Raw genomic sequence first — 15,003 nt, forward strand, 5'->3', positions numbered from 1 at the left:
TCTCTCTCTCTCTCTCTCTCTCTCTCTCTCTCTCTCTCTCTCTCTCTCTCTCCCCCTCTCTCTCCACCTGAGATATAAATGTTCACTAAAAATATTCAGGAAGTATATTCCATTGATTGGACATAGCTAGTCCTTTAATCTTTACCGTTTGTTTCCATTTTTCCATTATGAAGAAGGTCAGAGCCTTCCATTTAGGCTGAAAATGACATTTTTGAGAAAAGTGCCTGTGAAATAACCAAGGCAACATGGAACAAGTTAGATTTCCTTAGTTAATTAATTCCATTTCACAAAAGTGAGTAAAGCATGTAATTCAAGACAGTTCCCTCAGACTTCAAGCTATTCGTTCTGCCCACACCTTGTATCAGCCTTGTGTCAGATGGTGTTAGTAATAGATTTTTGCCCTTACAGAACTGAGTCATGTGTCTTTGGCACGTGTGTGTGTGTGCATGCAAGTGTGTTTGTGGGGGGAAGCTGTTAAGCAAATGACTGTCATTACAGATGGTGACAAAGGGTTAGGTGGGCTGAGACATGGCGGGGGAAGTGACTTGGGGAAGGGCAGGCCCTTAAGCCAGGACTTGAGGTGTGAGCAGGAGGTGGCCTCAAGCGAGCAGCAAGCTTGCACTGGGGCACAGGGTGATCTGGTGCCAAGAGGAGGAGTCTGCGTCTTATCCTGATCACCATGGGAAGCCTTAGAAAGTTGGACAAAAGCAAGAGAACAGTGGAAGTTTGAGAGGTTTTCAGAACCCAGAGGAAACAGCTCCTTTTAAATTCACTTTTAATTGACATAATGAAAATATAGTAAGATTTGTTTTATTTGTTCAGTTCCCACCGCATGGTAATTGCTGGCAGCTGGAGGTTTTGTGGGGCGTGTGACTACTCCTCAGATGTTTGGAGATCCTGGGCATCCATAGTACGAATATGGCTGTGGTTTTCCTCAGCAGATGGACTGGGGTACAGGGCCATATTCTGGCAAAAACTGATTGCATAGGTGTGCCCGAGAGCCTGGTAGTGGTCCATCAGGCCTGGAGGGCCTCATGCCATTCAGAAGCGCCAACTCTTTCTTCAAGGTAAGTGGTATATGGTTCCACTAAAGTTTTATGATGGTGCTCCTCGCAGAACACTGGCCATGCCTGTGACCGGGCCCTGTTCCTTGCAAGGCTCCGCAGGGGATCCATCTCCCTTGAAGGCTGTCACCTTGGTAAGCCTGCAAGGGGCTTGTCCTTGAGGGTGAGAGCCGCTGCTCAAGCCTGGCCTTCTCCATGTGATCCACTCAGTGCCAGCAGAGGGCACACGCTGCCGGAGCCTCATTCTGCCCCAGCATTGCTGAGCTCAGTTCAGCCCTCCCCACAGCAGTGGGAAATGGGGTAGGAGTTCTGAAACACCCTTGCAGGGCAGCCCCTCTGCCTGTTCAAAAAATCCAAACTCAACAACAAAAAGTTACCTGTGCCCAATGCTTGTGCAGCCTAGTGAAACTTGGGCAGCTGTGTTTTTATGCTTCCAGGAACTCTAGGTTGAGACCCATTGTCATACCACTGTCGGGATAAGCAGTGTCTCTAAAAAGTGAAAGTGGTTTTTATATTCTGATAGTGGATATATTGGTTCCTTTAAAAAACAATTTCAGGGGGCCAGGGAGATGGCTCAGTAGGATAAGCGCTTGACTGGCAAACGCAAGGATCTGAGTTCAATCCCCAGTTCCACCAAAAAAAAAAACAAAAAAAAAAAAAACGATTTCAGTATAACCATTGCCTTAGCTCTTTTGGGCTGCTACAAAAATACAAGCAACAGACATTTCTGTGAGTTCTGGAGCCTGGAAGTCTTAAGAGCTTGTGGCTGGGGGAAGCCCCTTTCCTCGCTCATGGCTGCTCTCTGCTGTGCTGTTCACACGGGCGAGAGGGATGGCCTGGGGTCCATACTGTTTGTGAGGATCCACCCTCATGACTTAATCACTTCCCAGATTGGGAGGGAGGGAGACATAAATATTTAGTCTGCAGTAGTAATAGACATACCCAGGCATACGTGTGAGGATGGTCACTGAAGTAGTTCCAAAAGCAAAACCAAGTGGGAAATGAAGTTTCGATCAACCACAATTATGTAAACGTTGGTAGAGCCCCACAGTGGAGTAACACACAGCCCTTAAGAAAACCACGAGGTCAGCCTGTATCAGCTGGTGGGGAAAGATGACCATGGGTTATTGGTAAGTGTAAAAAAAGATAATAAAAAAGGACATAGTCTGGATGATCTTAATTTGGTTTTTTTAAAAAAAAATTTTTATCCTGTATTTAGGATAGGGCCTACAGGGTCTCACTATATAGATCGGACTCATAGTGATTCTCCTGTATTTGTCCATCCAAGATAAGCTTGCGCCACCACGCCCGGTCACGATCCTGCCTCAGTATGACCCAGGGGCGGGACCAGCACGTCCTGCCAGAGCTGGCCCGGGATTGAACCCCTGCCGCTGCGCTCTTCCTTTTTTTTTTGTTTTTTGTTTTTTGCAGAGCTGGGGATTGAACTCAGGCCGGGAAGCTCTTATTCAACTGTGCTGTCTCCCTAGCCCCGCTCTTCCTAAGCAGGCACTTTGGTCCGCTGAGCTATCAGGCCGGCCCTGTGCTGTTTTTTAAAAATTCATACTTTGCAAACTTGATGGTGGTTCCCCCTGGGAGAAGACTGGGGGTGTTCATGAAACAGTCTTCCACTTTCAACTTTGTACCCATCTGATAATGGCTTGCAGTTGTCCTTATGAGCACATCACTTGTCTACATGAGTGAAGAAAAATGCTGTAATAAGCAGAATCTTTTTTCTCACCCCTCTTCCTTTAGGCCAGCTTTCTAACCAGAGAAGAGTTGCCTAATCCTGAATTCCTGTTCTGGACTTCGAAGTGGGTAGACAGGATAGAAACCCAGCATTTGTGATGAACTGTGTCTGTCCCTTGTGCAGTGGCTTTCCTTCCCGCCTGCACCCTGACTTTGTCCCCTGCCTACATGCAGGTGTCCTTTCGATGCAGGAGCCAGGGTGGCCTGTGTGCCACTTTCCACACGGTCATCACCAAGCCTTGCTGAGGTCTGCTCTTGGCGTGCACACCGTGTGGCACACAGAACACAGTCCCGTGGCAGCTGCTTTCCTTCCTTCTGTCACCAACACTGTAGGACCAGGTATCACAGTCTCAGCCGATCATCAAGTCATTGTGTTTAATGCTCTCTGCAGAGCAGATTGGTTGGGTAGAGCTGTTGCTTGGGGGCAGCCTAGGGTAAAGTGCCCAAATAACCACAGTTCTTTAGTTGCCATTGCGTGACCTCAGGATGCAGGAGTTCCCAGTGGAAAGCAACAGGGTCCCTCTGAGTCCCAGGCAAGGTCCAATTTTTATGGTCTTGTTTTGATCCTGCAGTATTTTAATTATAAAATCCTGTCTAATTAGAGTTAATCAGGCAGGGCCAATGCCATCTGGTTGTGTTTGTACCAGCCCCAGGGACAAAACATCCATTTACTGATTAAGTAAAATACTCTGCTATTAGTTGTACCTTTGTTGGAAATAGCTTTAATATTTACAGGTAGGAACTTAGCTTGGACCAAAATATAATGTTGTTAGAATTATATGTGAGCTACCCTTTGTCAGTCAGGAGAAGCAGCATCAAAGACATGTTAAATGCCTACTACATGCCATGCAATCCGTACCTGATTGTATTTAATCCTGCAGGCAACTGCCTTGAGTCAGAGGACCCCAGGCAAGCTAGAGCGGGTGCGTGAAGCACATGTATTTTGAAGCAGGATTTGCCTGCTTGAATCCAAGTGCCGTTGCATCCCAGGTGGGACTTTGTCCCTTGGTTTCCTTGTGAAATCCTACAGAGCCTACAATGGGGAGGACTGAGCGGCCGACTGCATGAAGAGTCCTTCCTCTTATCCTGGGAAAGCCCTCAGTGTTTGCGATAATCACTTGCAATTCACAGATGCAATTCACAGATCAGCATAGAGATATGACAGTCACTCAGCTAGAGAGCAGCAGAGCTGGGACAGTCTACTATTGTGTCCTGCCTACCAAGCCGCCAATGAGAGAAATAAAGACCCAGAGGACTGCCATGACAGCTGGGAACAGAGGCAGGTGCCACTCAGGACACCAAAGGGTGGCTGATTTACACAGGTGCCCACGGTGTGCCTCTGTCTTACCCATATTGCTTCTCCCTCCCAGTTTATTGCCATAGGTCATCAACTTAGCACCTCTGTGGGAAACAGGGAAAATCTGACTTGAGAGATTAGGATGAAGGCTGATAGGACTCAAAGTTTCCCAGACACCCTGACCCCAAACTCTTCCCCCTGGCCCCACGCAGAGCCAAACCAAAAACCACAGAACAAGTCCACCTGACTTTGACCTGGGCAAGCAACCATAGAAACTCTCCATTGTTAACATCGAAAGTCCCCCACAGACCAAGTAGCCCTGCCAGGATTAGCTCTCCCTTGGTTGTTGCAGCCCACAAACACCCTCCCCTAAAAAACCTATAGAATCCCCTGTCCTCTTTTGTTCACCACTGTCTTGGTCCACTAGACAGACAGCCTGCTTGCTCCTATCCCCAATAAATCTTCCTGCGTCAGAATGCCTGGTCTGGTTGATTGAGTGTTTGTGCCTAACAAAGGCCAAGTGAAGATTTTTATAAAAGCTCTTTAGGGTGGTTGCTAAGTACATCCAATGTCGAAAATTGCTTTTCATGCACCAAATTTCATGCTTCTCTCGCCATCCCTGTTATCACTTCCCTTGTCCAGGCGACGGGTCACCATGATGGCAATAGATTCCTGGCTACTCTCCCAGCCTCCCTGTTGTTTACAACGAACCCTCCATGATACAGTGAACGTTTCTACAGGGATAGCTCCCTGCTGCAAACCTGTGGTGGCACTGTCGCAGACAAGGAGGGCCCTGGGGGATGCAGACCCTGCCTCCTTCTCTGACCTTGTCTCCAGCCCCCTCTGTTCTCCTTTCCTGGAGACCTAGCAACACTGCCCACAGGACTCGTGTGCCTGCCTCCATGCCTTTGTCTGGCAGTGTTCCCTGTCCTCTGCTTGGAGCCAGTTCCTGTGCATCCTTGAAGGTGAAACCGGAAGCTGACCCCCCACCCCCTTTTGCATCTGCAGCACCCATACCTGTCGTTGCTTACACTGTGGTTGGGATGCTCCTGTGCTGGAGCCTGAGATGAGGGTCAGGACCACACAGATATCCTTGATGGAAACCTACTTCCTAAGCCTGAGGCGATGCGTAAGGGCAGAGTGTTCCCCCAAGACATCACTAAGGTGTAAGACCCTGAGCGTGGAGGCACACACCTGTCATCCCAGCACTCTGGGAGGCTGAAGCAGGAGGATTAAAAATTTAAGCCCAGCCTGGGCAACTTAGTGACTTAGTGAGACTCTGTCAAAAAGAAGAAGAAGAAAAAAAAGGCCAGGGATGTAGCTTAGTGGACAGGCCCTGGGTTCAAACCCTAGTACTAAAAGGAAAAAGCGTAATAGGTGCTTAATACTGTTAAACAGTTACTTAACAAAATAATTTTCAACCCAAAGTCCACTTTCACACTGATGTTTCCATTATAAATAATTTTTAATTGAAGACCGCTTAACACAAGACACATTTAATTCATGGAATTGTGCATATGGTCATCAGTTACATTGTGACATGTTAATTTCCTTATCATTTATTGGCACTGTCAACAGAGTACTGTAAACAAGATCACTTTGTATGCATTAAGTCTGCAATGCTCCCTAGCTATGGTTTTCTACCATGAGCTTATATATATAGATATCGATATAGGTAGGTATAGATATATAGACATATTAATGTGCACAACTTTGCATGGTTACTGAGTGTCAGTAAAAATTATAAAAAACACCCATTTATAATAAAAGGGAGGATGTGCTAAGACTTGCTAGTACTGGACCTTGTTTTCTGTAAAAGTGACAATACTTGCTAGAGACATTTACTAAACTCTACGGTACGAATGCATGATGGATTTGTGTCCCACAAAAGCTGTTGGCCACAGCAGCTCTTCCTCCAGGACTCTGCCCTAGCCAGCAGCCTGTCTGTTTGGCTTCCTGTGTTTCTTCCAGTGTCTTCCAAGTTGCTATGGTCTTGAGCTCTGCCAAAACCCTTACCTTGAAATTCTTCTAGCTAAACTTCCAACCTCCTATAGAAGATATCTTAGGGACTTGTCATGTCCTGAATACATGAGAATTTGTTGGCAAATGGCCTTAAAAAATTTTGTTTTAAACAAAAAATAACTTCCCTTTTTAAAGAGTAGATAATACATCTGGAAGTGATTTTCCAGATAAAATGATTTCATCCCTCTGTCCTGGGACTGAGGGGAGAGCAAAATATTAGAGCCATGCCCCCTACTGTTTCAAGCTGTGCCCTGGCTTAACACCTTTTCTGAATATTGGCACCTAATGCTGAAGTTCTCAGAAGAAACATACTTAAGCCAGTACATGAACGATGGTCTGCATTTTTCTTGTTTGTTAAATAACGCCTTGAACTTTGGGATATTGCCCATGGAATCTGGTTGGCTGGTGAGGGGTACAAGACCATGAACCTAGGTGTACTGTTCCCTTTCGGTAGTGTTCTTCCTTGTTTTGGCTGCTTGCTGAACTCTTGTTCTTTCTGTAAAACCCTGCTCAAACATCACCTTTTTCTTGAAGGCTCCTGTGCCCCCCTGGTGGATTGGGGTGCTCTTTCAGACTTCTCTATTCTACTGTTGCTGTACTTGGCACTCAGGTTTAATTATTGGTGTGATGGGATGTGAGGCCCTCTTATTTCATGGTGGGACAGGCATTTCATGAGAGTTTGATGAGTGAGGGAAGACGGAATGTAAATAAACATAGAGATGAGTGAAACCTTGCCAAGAGGGAGGCATGGAGCCTCACTTGGCAGTGCAGGTGACCTTGAATGTGGTTGAACGCCTTATAAAAAGTGGCAGATGAGCTGCTGCCTGCAGGAATGTAAAGCAAACTAGAATGCATGGATCTATCCATGTCAAATATGCCAGTTCTCAACACAAAGAGGTCAGTGGCTGAGTCTGAGGAAGAGTGGACACTCAATCTTTGAATGATTAGTCATTAAAAGAGCAAAATGCTGAAGCAGGAATATTGACATACCCATTTTCTAAAATGGTCAACCAAGGCACCAGGAGGCAGAGTGGCTTCGTTCTGGACAGAGAACCAAGCTAGACTCTTGGTCTGCCTATCCATGATACCTTACAGGTACGGGACTATCAAGTGCTCTGGGCTGGAGCATTTGAGGTCAGGTCAGTTCCAAGAACATCTCACCTCCAGCAGAGACACTGGACCCTCTGTCACATTGTCTGCCTGCCAATTTCCAGGCTCAGGTACCTTCAGAATAGCTCAGATTTCAGGGGCAAAGACCTTTAACCCAACAGGCTACTTTCCATGTGCAGGGCTCTAGAGCCTTTAATTCACGGCACTTCCCTCAAGAGGAAATTGAGTCTAGCAGTAGCCCCTTGGATGCGACGGTTCTGCTGAGAAGCAGAGTGAAGATTTTGAGCAAAAGCTGAAGAAAGCCTCCTGGGGTGGGGACCAAAATCAGACCCCAAGAGGATCTGGGGGAGAAGATATAGTGGCTCTGCTGCCTCCTACCTCAGGCCTGTACCTCTGGGGTGACAGGCTTGGGCTTCTGACCCTTTGGCTCAAGTGTGTCCCTTGGACACTCAGGATTCAGGTTCCTCCTATACTGCTATAGGCTGACATGTGTTGGAGGGATGGAGGATATTGAATAAGATCTGTAGATGATGTCACCCAGAGCTCCTCCAAGGGCAAAGGTCCTCAAGGACGAAATTCACAGTTTAGAGAAACCCCCCAGTTGGACTGAGGGGTGGTCTTCCTCATCAGGAGGCCAGATGCCCCTTCCTTTGCTCCAAGCTCTGTGTTCCCCATATCATGGCCTTCCTATGAGCCATTCAATCTCTTATTGAACCCTGGATGGGGGACTCTTGGAGCTTGGGGACTGGGTGTGAAGGTGAGAGTGAAACTGCTTCTGTAGGGTGAGGGGAAGCCAGTATCTCTGACTACCAAATAGGGCACCTGGGATGAACTGGAAGCCAAGAGTAAGGGCCATGGGCCCCAGGACCAGGTGTATCTCCCTTGACTGGCTTTCAAAGAAATTGTTAGTGTTGGTCATGGGTGGGCGGGAATACATCCAAGACCCCCAGAGCCCTTCCCAAGACTGTGTCCAGGGCTCAAGCAGAATTTCTGGGCTTTGGCCAGTGTGCACCATTGGCCCTACAGGCAGGAAACTCAAAACCAGCCCTTCCTCCCTTTGCCCTCCCCCCATAGCCACCAAAAACATCCCCTCCCCCCAACTAACTTTTCTTTTTATGCATTCACCTCTGATACTTTTAAGTGAAAACATGAATTAGGCAAACTAATCAATTTGACAACTGTTGAGATTGGGGCTTTCTCAGAGTGCAGCGGAAGTGGGTTCTTTACTTGAAGTCTGCTAAGATGTCGCTGAAGATGTTGAGAAACAGGTGAGCGTGGTGATCCCTGAAGACCAGTGTGGGACGGAAACGGATGGACTTGTCGCCACAGCCTCCCAACACCACACCTGGGAGAGAAGGCAGGAGTGTACGGTGTCATCCAAGAACAGTGGAAGTTTAAATTTAATGGGTTGATTACAATAAAAGACATATTGGCATCAACACACCTCAGAATGCTCCTCCTCCCTCTGAATGCACTTACCATCATTCATGCCCCTTTCTGAAGCAGATCTGAAAGTCCTCTTGTAAATGGCCCTGGGTGTGCTGCCCTTTTGCCTTGACGTCCTGAGTCAGTTTGAAACATTGTCCTTTCGTGGTCATTTTGACTTTGGAGCAGAGCCACAAGTCCCACAGTGCCAGATCCAGTAGAAAATGTAGGTAAGGATGCACCATCAAGTTTTTATGTGACAGAAATTACTATAAGCATGAATTGATTCAGGACATCAGTGCAGCCAAGGCAAGGCATTCAGGAAACAGAATGGCGAGCCCTGCTTCAGAAAGTGGCAGAAATGATGGAAGAAGTGTGTTTCCAGCTCTTGGGACAATTGTGAGGGGGATTAGTAGCAGTATGTCTTTTATTGTAATACATTTTAAAAATGTAAACACCATGTTTTGTGGTCACACAGTGTAAGTTAGGTGTTTGGGCTCCTAGGCTGGCAGGAAGTGACACCACCAGCCTCCTCCTCCAGCCACCAACTTTCTGTCAAACTCCCACCTGACCTTCCACCCACGATTCGTCCTTCATTCCTTTTCTCTCTCCCTCATCCAGCCTTATCTTTTCCTCCCTCCCTCCTCACTTTGGATGTTTGCTCCACTTCTCATGCACTAGGGTGGATGATAGAGAAATCCTCAGAGAGTTAGCAACAAGCAGATTACAAAAGTAATCTCCAGAATCTCCGGCTAGGTAGGAAGTAATAGGAGGTGGAGCTGAGCTGCCACTCAGGAGGATAAATCCATGTCCTTCCCCTCCAGCACTGGGGATTGAACCCATGGCCTTTGCACTAAGCCACATCTTCAACCCTTTATTTTTATCTTGAGACAAGGTTTTAACTGAGCCAATGAGTTGCCAAAGATGGGCTCCGACTTCAGTCCTCTTGGCTTAGCCTCCCAGAGTACTGGGATTACAGGCACGTACCACTATGCCTAGCTGATCCTGCTCATTTTAAAGGGAGACGTTATGATCTGCAGCGTGGCGTGTTTGTCTGTAGTTTAGCATCTTTGGGATTAGAGTTCTCTTTCTTTCTCTCTTTTTGTTTTGAAAGAAGGACCTGGGGCCTTGCCTATGTTAGGCAAGAGTTATACCACTAAGTTGCACCTTGGCACTCCTTTTTCTCACTTATAAAAAGAGGCAACTTAGCTCTGGTCTTCCAGGTTGCTGCAGGGACTGTAAGAAAAGATCTGACTGTGTGCCTGATACATAGCAGAACTCGGTCTCACCACAGTATCCCCCTCTCAAAACTCTTCAAGGGCCTCCTGTAGCTCTTAGGGTGAAGTCCAGAGCCTTGAGCCTGGCACCCCTTCCCCAGCCTCACCCTTCTCATTCTGCCTGCCCCTCTGGCCCCACCCCTCTGGTTCTCCACTGGGAGGGAGCTCCGTCTTGCCTCAGGTGACTGCATGTGCACTTCCCTCTACCTTGGAGTGCTTTTCCTCACTTTCACTGGTTGTCCCTCTCCCCCCCCCCCACCTGTCAGGCCTTCAGGACAAATGCCACTTTCTCACCGAGTTCTTCCCAGGTCTCCACACTTCCCTGGCTGTTCAGCTCTCTTCGCCTTACTATTTCCCAGGGCTCACTAGTGCAGTGGTGAAAAGCTTATTCACTGTCCGCTTCCTGTTGGCCTGCACTCCCTGAAGGAAGGACCCTGAGGGCTTTCACTGTGAAGATCTCCACTGTCAGCACAGCTCACCTTCTCAGTGGATGCCTGCTGCATGATGGAGTGGATGCAGAAATCTCCCCAGGGCTGGGATGTAGCTCACTGGCAGAACACTTGCTTTGGACATGCCAGGTCCTGGCTCCCATTCTAGCACCACACACTCATGTGCATGTGCACCCCCTCCCCAAAGGAATCCCATGGTATCTTCTCTTCTTTTAAGAAAGAATAGTCAGGCTATGGCTATGTGTATCTCATGGTTCCCCCAGTACCTAGAAATATTTTCCACCCACAGCAGATAATGCTGAACATCAGTGAAGCTTAGTTGAATACTCTCAGGTCCACTTACCTTTGTTTCTGGCAATTAAAATTAGCTTATTCCGTACAGAATCATCTGGAGTATCGAAGGAGCAAAAGGTGCCTCGTCCTCTTACCCTGCTGATGAACTGAGGGTACCGGGCCTGCAGGGGGGGAGATCATGAGAGTTTGGGGGGACAAGGTCTCTGTGCCAAGTTTAAGCCCAGGGCCTGGCACTTGGCAGGTGCTCCATAGACATTAGTCATCTCTGTTATTGGCTCTTTTAGGAAGGAGGTGGTTCTTCTGGAGGAAAAAGCTTAGCCTCACCCAAGGAGGGTGACTGGGAGACAGACTGGGTTGACTAGTGCTCTGCTACCCCAGCTCATTGTTTCAGCTGGAACCTGTGAGAGTGACCTTCTTTGAAATCAGAATTTTTCAGATCCAACTAGTTGGGTAGGAATGAGGTCTTACTGGGTGAATCTGGGCCGCGGTCCAGTGACTGGTATTAGTAGGTGGAAATTTGGACAGAGAAACAACATTGGCAGGGGGAAGGAGGACAAGTGATGATACGGGCAGAGACCACATTGAGGCTGCAACAAGCCAAGGAGTTGCCAGCATGCCCGGCAGCCCTTGGAAGCTGAGAGATGCACAGGACAGATTTTCCCTTGGAGCATCCAGGAAAATGTGGATGCTGTGACGGAGGCTTCTGGCCTCTATAACTGCGCAATGATAAGTTCTTGTCACAAGCCACACTGTGGCTGTTACAGCAGCCCCAGGAGACTCATCAAGGCAATTGTGTTAGAAGATGATTTCTCCTCACCCTCCACTGTCCATTGAAAGAACAGAAAACTAGGGCCTGAAGGTTTTGGGTGCAGTGTCAGGGAGCAAGCCTTGGTCCATGACAATGTCTTGATGGACAACAGAGACAAAGTTGTGCTCCAGTGGTGGTAGAGCCAGGCACCTGGCTGTGATTAGGATTCACTGTCCAATCCCAAGTCCTCACTCCACAGGTGAAGAAGGGACCACTTTAGTTTCCACAGATGGGAGAACTAAGGCTCCAGCATTTGCTGTTTTTCTGGGAGCTGGTGATTTGAACATCCCAACACACACGTGTCAGAGTGTGGTCTCTGGATGTGCAGGGTGTATGGTGCCTGTCTGTCTGTCTGTCTCTCCAATACAGGTACACACAGTAAGCTTAGTGACTGCAGACTTAGAGTGGGGCAGTGGGAGCCCCTGTGTTGCTGGCCCTGGGTCATGTGCTGGTGGCTTGAGTTCCTCCCGTCCAAGTACAAACCAGGCCTGGGGCTGGTGAGATGGCTCAGTGGTCTAAAGCACCTACTTAGAACAAGCTTAGCAAAGCACAGGGACCGCGGTTCAATCCCCCAGCACCACATGCCAGCCCTGACCCCTGGTGGGCTGAGCTGGCCACACACACACACAAATTAAAAAAAAATTAAAAAAAAAACCAACAAAAAACCAGGCCTGACCCTGCTTAGCTTCTGAGATCAGATGAGATTGGGCGCATTCAGGATGGTATGGCCATAGACGGCTTGAGTTCCAGCACACATCCTTTGCCTCACCCATTTTCCCCCTGAGTATTTCAGGGCATTCTTGGAATACTGACTTGTTTTTGCCCATGGCTCTATAAGGTCTTAATAGGGAGGCAGAAGCCCTGACATCTTTCTAAAATAGCTCTTAAGAGCAAGATAGAGAAGTCGCCAGAGAATTGCCCCCACTGTTTTTTTTTTTGTGGCATCATCCTGCACCTAGAGCTCACTTTTGGAAATGCACTTTGCCTTGGTCAGGGACTTTCCTTTCTCTTCCTGGCAGACATGGGGCCTTTCTCCTCCTGAGGCTGGGCCCGAGTCACAAGGCCAGAAGCTGATGCTGCTTCTCATCTCCAAGTTGCACTCTCATCTTACAATCTGACTGTGACTGTCCATGAACAGTGACTCTCTACTCTGTCCCACTGGCTTCTCCGGGGCTTCTTGGGCTGCTCTGCTCTTCCGTTTTCCTTGCCCTACCTCCTCTTTCTTTGTGCTCCCATCCATGGCCTTTGTTCCCAGGCTGTCCCTTTGTGTCTCAGAGCCCGCAAGTCCTCCATGCTGATGGCTGTCTAGGAGTGTGGCCCTGGGTCTTGGTGAAGTTGGTCAGAGGGGTATCAGCTCAGAACTAGGAGCAGTCCTAGGGCACTGCCATCGCCGCCTAAATCCTGCCACTGGCCCAGATGTCTTCCGGAGAAGTAAGTACCACCTGTCCTGTTAGTCTAGGCCTCTGGAAGTGACGGAGCACCCCTGCCTGAAGGAAGGGGAAGCCCCATACAGAGCTTTCCCTCATGGTCCCCACCGTGCCAACCTCAGCTTAAGTTCAGATCCAGTCCAAGAGAAGCTTATTTCTCGACTCCAGTCAGAGCAGTGCCTGTGGGAGGGGCTCAGCTGTGGCTACACCAGGGCCTTGGACTCAGGCAGACCTGGGTTTAGCATCTGAATTCACCCCCTCTGCCTCTGTTGTTTCATTTGCTTATTTTCTTCCAGAAAATGAGAATCATCATCATATTTTCCTAATGTCATTCTTTTTAGTTTTTTGGTATTAGAGATGACACCCAGGACCTTAATTCTGAGCTACTTCACCTGCCCTTTTCTATTTTGAGACAGGGTCTCACCAGGTCATTAACTTGCCCTGGCTACGCTTGGGCAAGTCCTTTTGCCTCAGCCTCCCAGCGCCGAGCTACCAGATGAGCTGTCACACCCAGGTGACTTTCCTAATTTCAAACTGTTTTGATTTAAGGCTGGTAGGTTGAAATACAGGATGCCTAGTTAAATTTAAATTCCAGATGAACAACAGATCATTTTTAAAAAATATAAGTATGTCTTAAATGTTGCATGGAATATACATACATTTTAAAAAGTCTCAAATTTAATCGTGCATTCTCTGTTGTAATTTTCTAAATCTGACAACCCTTCTGGTGGTTCAGTGAAGCCCCTGACTCTCCTCTATCTGGAACCAACCTTGCACCTGTCCCATGGACCTGGGACTTTTGAAACTGAAGTTTAACTGTGGCTCTTGCCTCTTCTCCCTAACTGTGGTAACTCTAATAGGATTAAGAGATAAGGCATTTAATCCAATGTTTGACATACAGTGAGTTCTTAAGCAACTTCATTTAATGCAAGTTATTGTTACTACCATTATCATCATCATTATTATCATTAGATCCTTGATCACGCCAGTGAGGCAAACATTGGCAAAGAACACAGACTTTAAAGTCCAGCAGGGGCTGGAGAGATGGCTCAGTGGTCTAAAGCACCTACTTAGAACAAGCTTAGCAAAACACAGGGACCGCGGTTCAATCCCCCAGCACCACATGCCAGCCAGCCCGCCCCCTGGTGGGCTGAGCTGGCCACACACACACACACACACACACACACACACACAAATAAATAAAATTTAAAAAAAAAGATTAAAAATAAATAAATAAATAAATAAATAAAGTCCAGCAGATCGGGGCTAGGGAGATAGCTTGGTGATCTAAGTGCCTGCCTGGCAAATGCAAGGACCCAGGTTTGATTCCTGATACTGCATGCTGAGCTGGCCCTGAAACCCTAAATGCTCTGAGCCAGCCACTAAAACCAAGCATGGTGGCACATGCCTGTAATCCCAGCGCTGGGGAAGCTGACACAGGATTGCTATGAGTCCAAGCTGCATAGCAAGACACTGTACCAAATAAAGAAATAATTAAATAAACAATAAAGTCCAGCAGATCTGGGTTTAAACTTATAGTGCCATGTGTAAGCTGGCTACCTTTGGACCTGCCTCTGGGCCTCGGTTTCCTTTTGCAAAATGGAAAAGCATATGAAGGTTTCTAGACAGGACTTGGCTCTCAATAAATGAAAGCTGTTACCATTATTATCTGTCTCTCTTCTCTCTCATCATCCTCATCACCATCCTGGTCACCACAGCCATCTCCAGCATCCCCATCCTCATCACCCCTCAGCAGGTTTGCACTCATGTCATTGTTGGCAGGATGTTTCAAAATCCTAAGGGACAGGTGCTTTAAGACCAGCCACCCAGAGCCAGGGAGATAGCTCAGCAGCACAGTGCCTGCCTGGCGAGTGTGAGGTCCTGAGTTCGATTCCAGGTACAAACAATAATAAAAAATAAGACCAGTCACCCAGAGAAAGTCATCTCTCCCCTGACTCCTGGGCTTTGCGGGCCAGTTCTAGAAATGCTGGTCTCCCCCAGCAATCCACCCACCTCCCCCAGCTTGAGAGAGTGGTGTTGATGTATGTTGGACCAAAAGCTCTAACACAGACCTGCATCATCCA

The 15,003-nt window shown here is 47.7% G+C and overlaps 1 protein-coding gene across 2 annotated transcripts in view; it reads right to left on the minus strand.

Annotated features, from left to right (window-relative positions):
• Positions 1-5,587: 5,587 nt before the first annotated feature.
• Positions 5,588-15,003, minus strand: part of Abat (4-aminobutyrate aminotransferase) — a 102,106-nt gene continuing 92,690 nt past the window's right edge. For both annotated transcript variants that reach the window (XM_004627776.2, XM_004627775.3), the window contains 2 exons: positions 10,734-10,845; positions 5,588-8,584 (listed from right to left, as the gene is read on the minus strand). In XM_004627776.2, the coding sequence (XP_004627833.1) occupies positions 8,463-8,584; positions 10,734-10,845 (234 nt within the window). In that variant the 3' untranslated portion in view covers positions 5,588-8,462. The remainder of the gene's footprint in view (positions 8,585-10,733; positions 10,846-15,003) is intronic.

Source organism: Octodon degus, unplaced genomic scaffold (genome assembly GCF_000260255.1).
Source record: "Octodon degus isolate 3935 unplaced genomic scaffold, OctDeg1.0 scaffold00021, whole genome shotgun sequence".
Classification (NCBI taxonomy): domain Eukaryota; kingdom Metazoa; phylum Chordata; class Mammalia; order Rodentia; family Octodontidae; genus Octodon; species Octodon degus.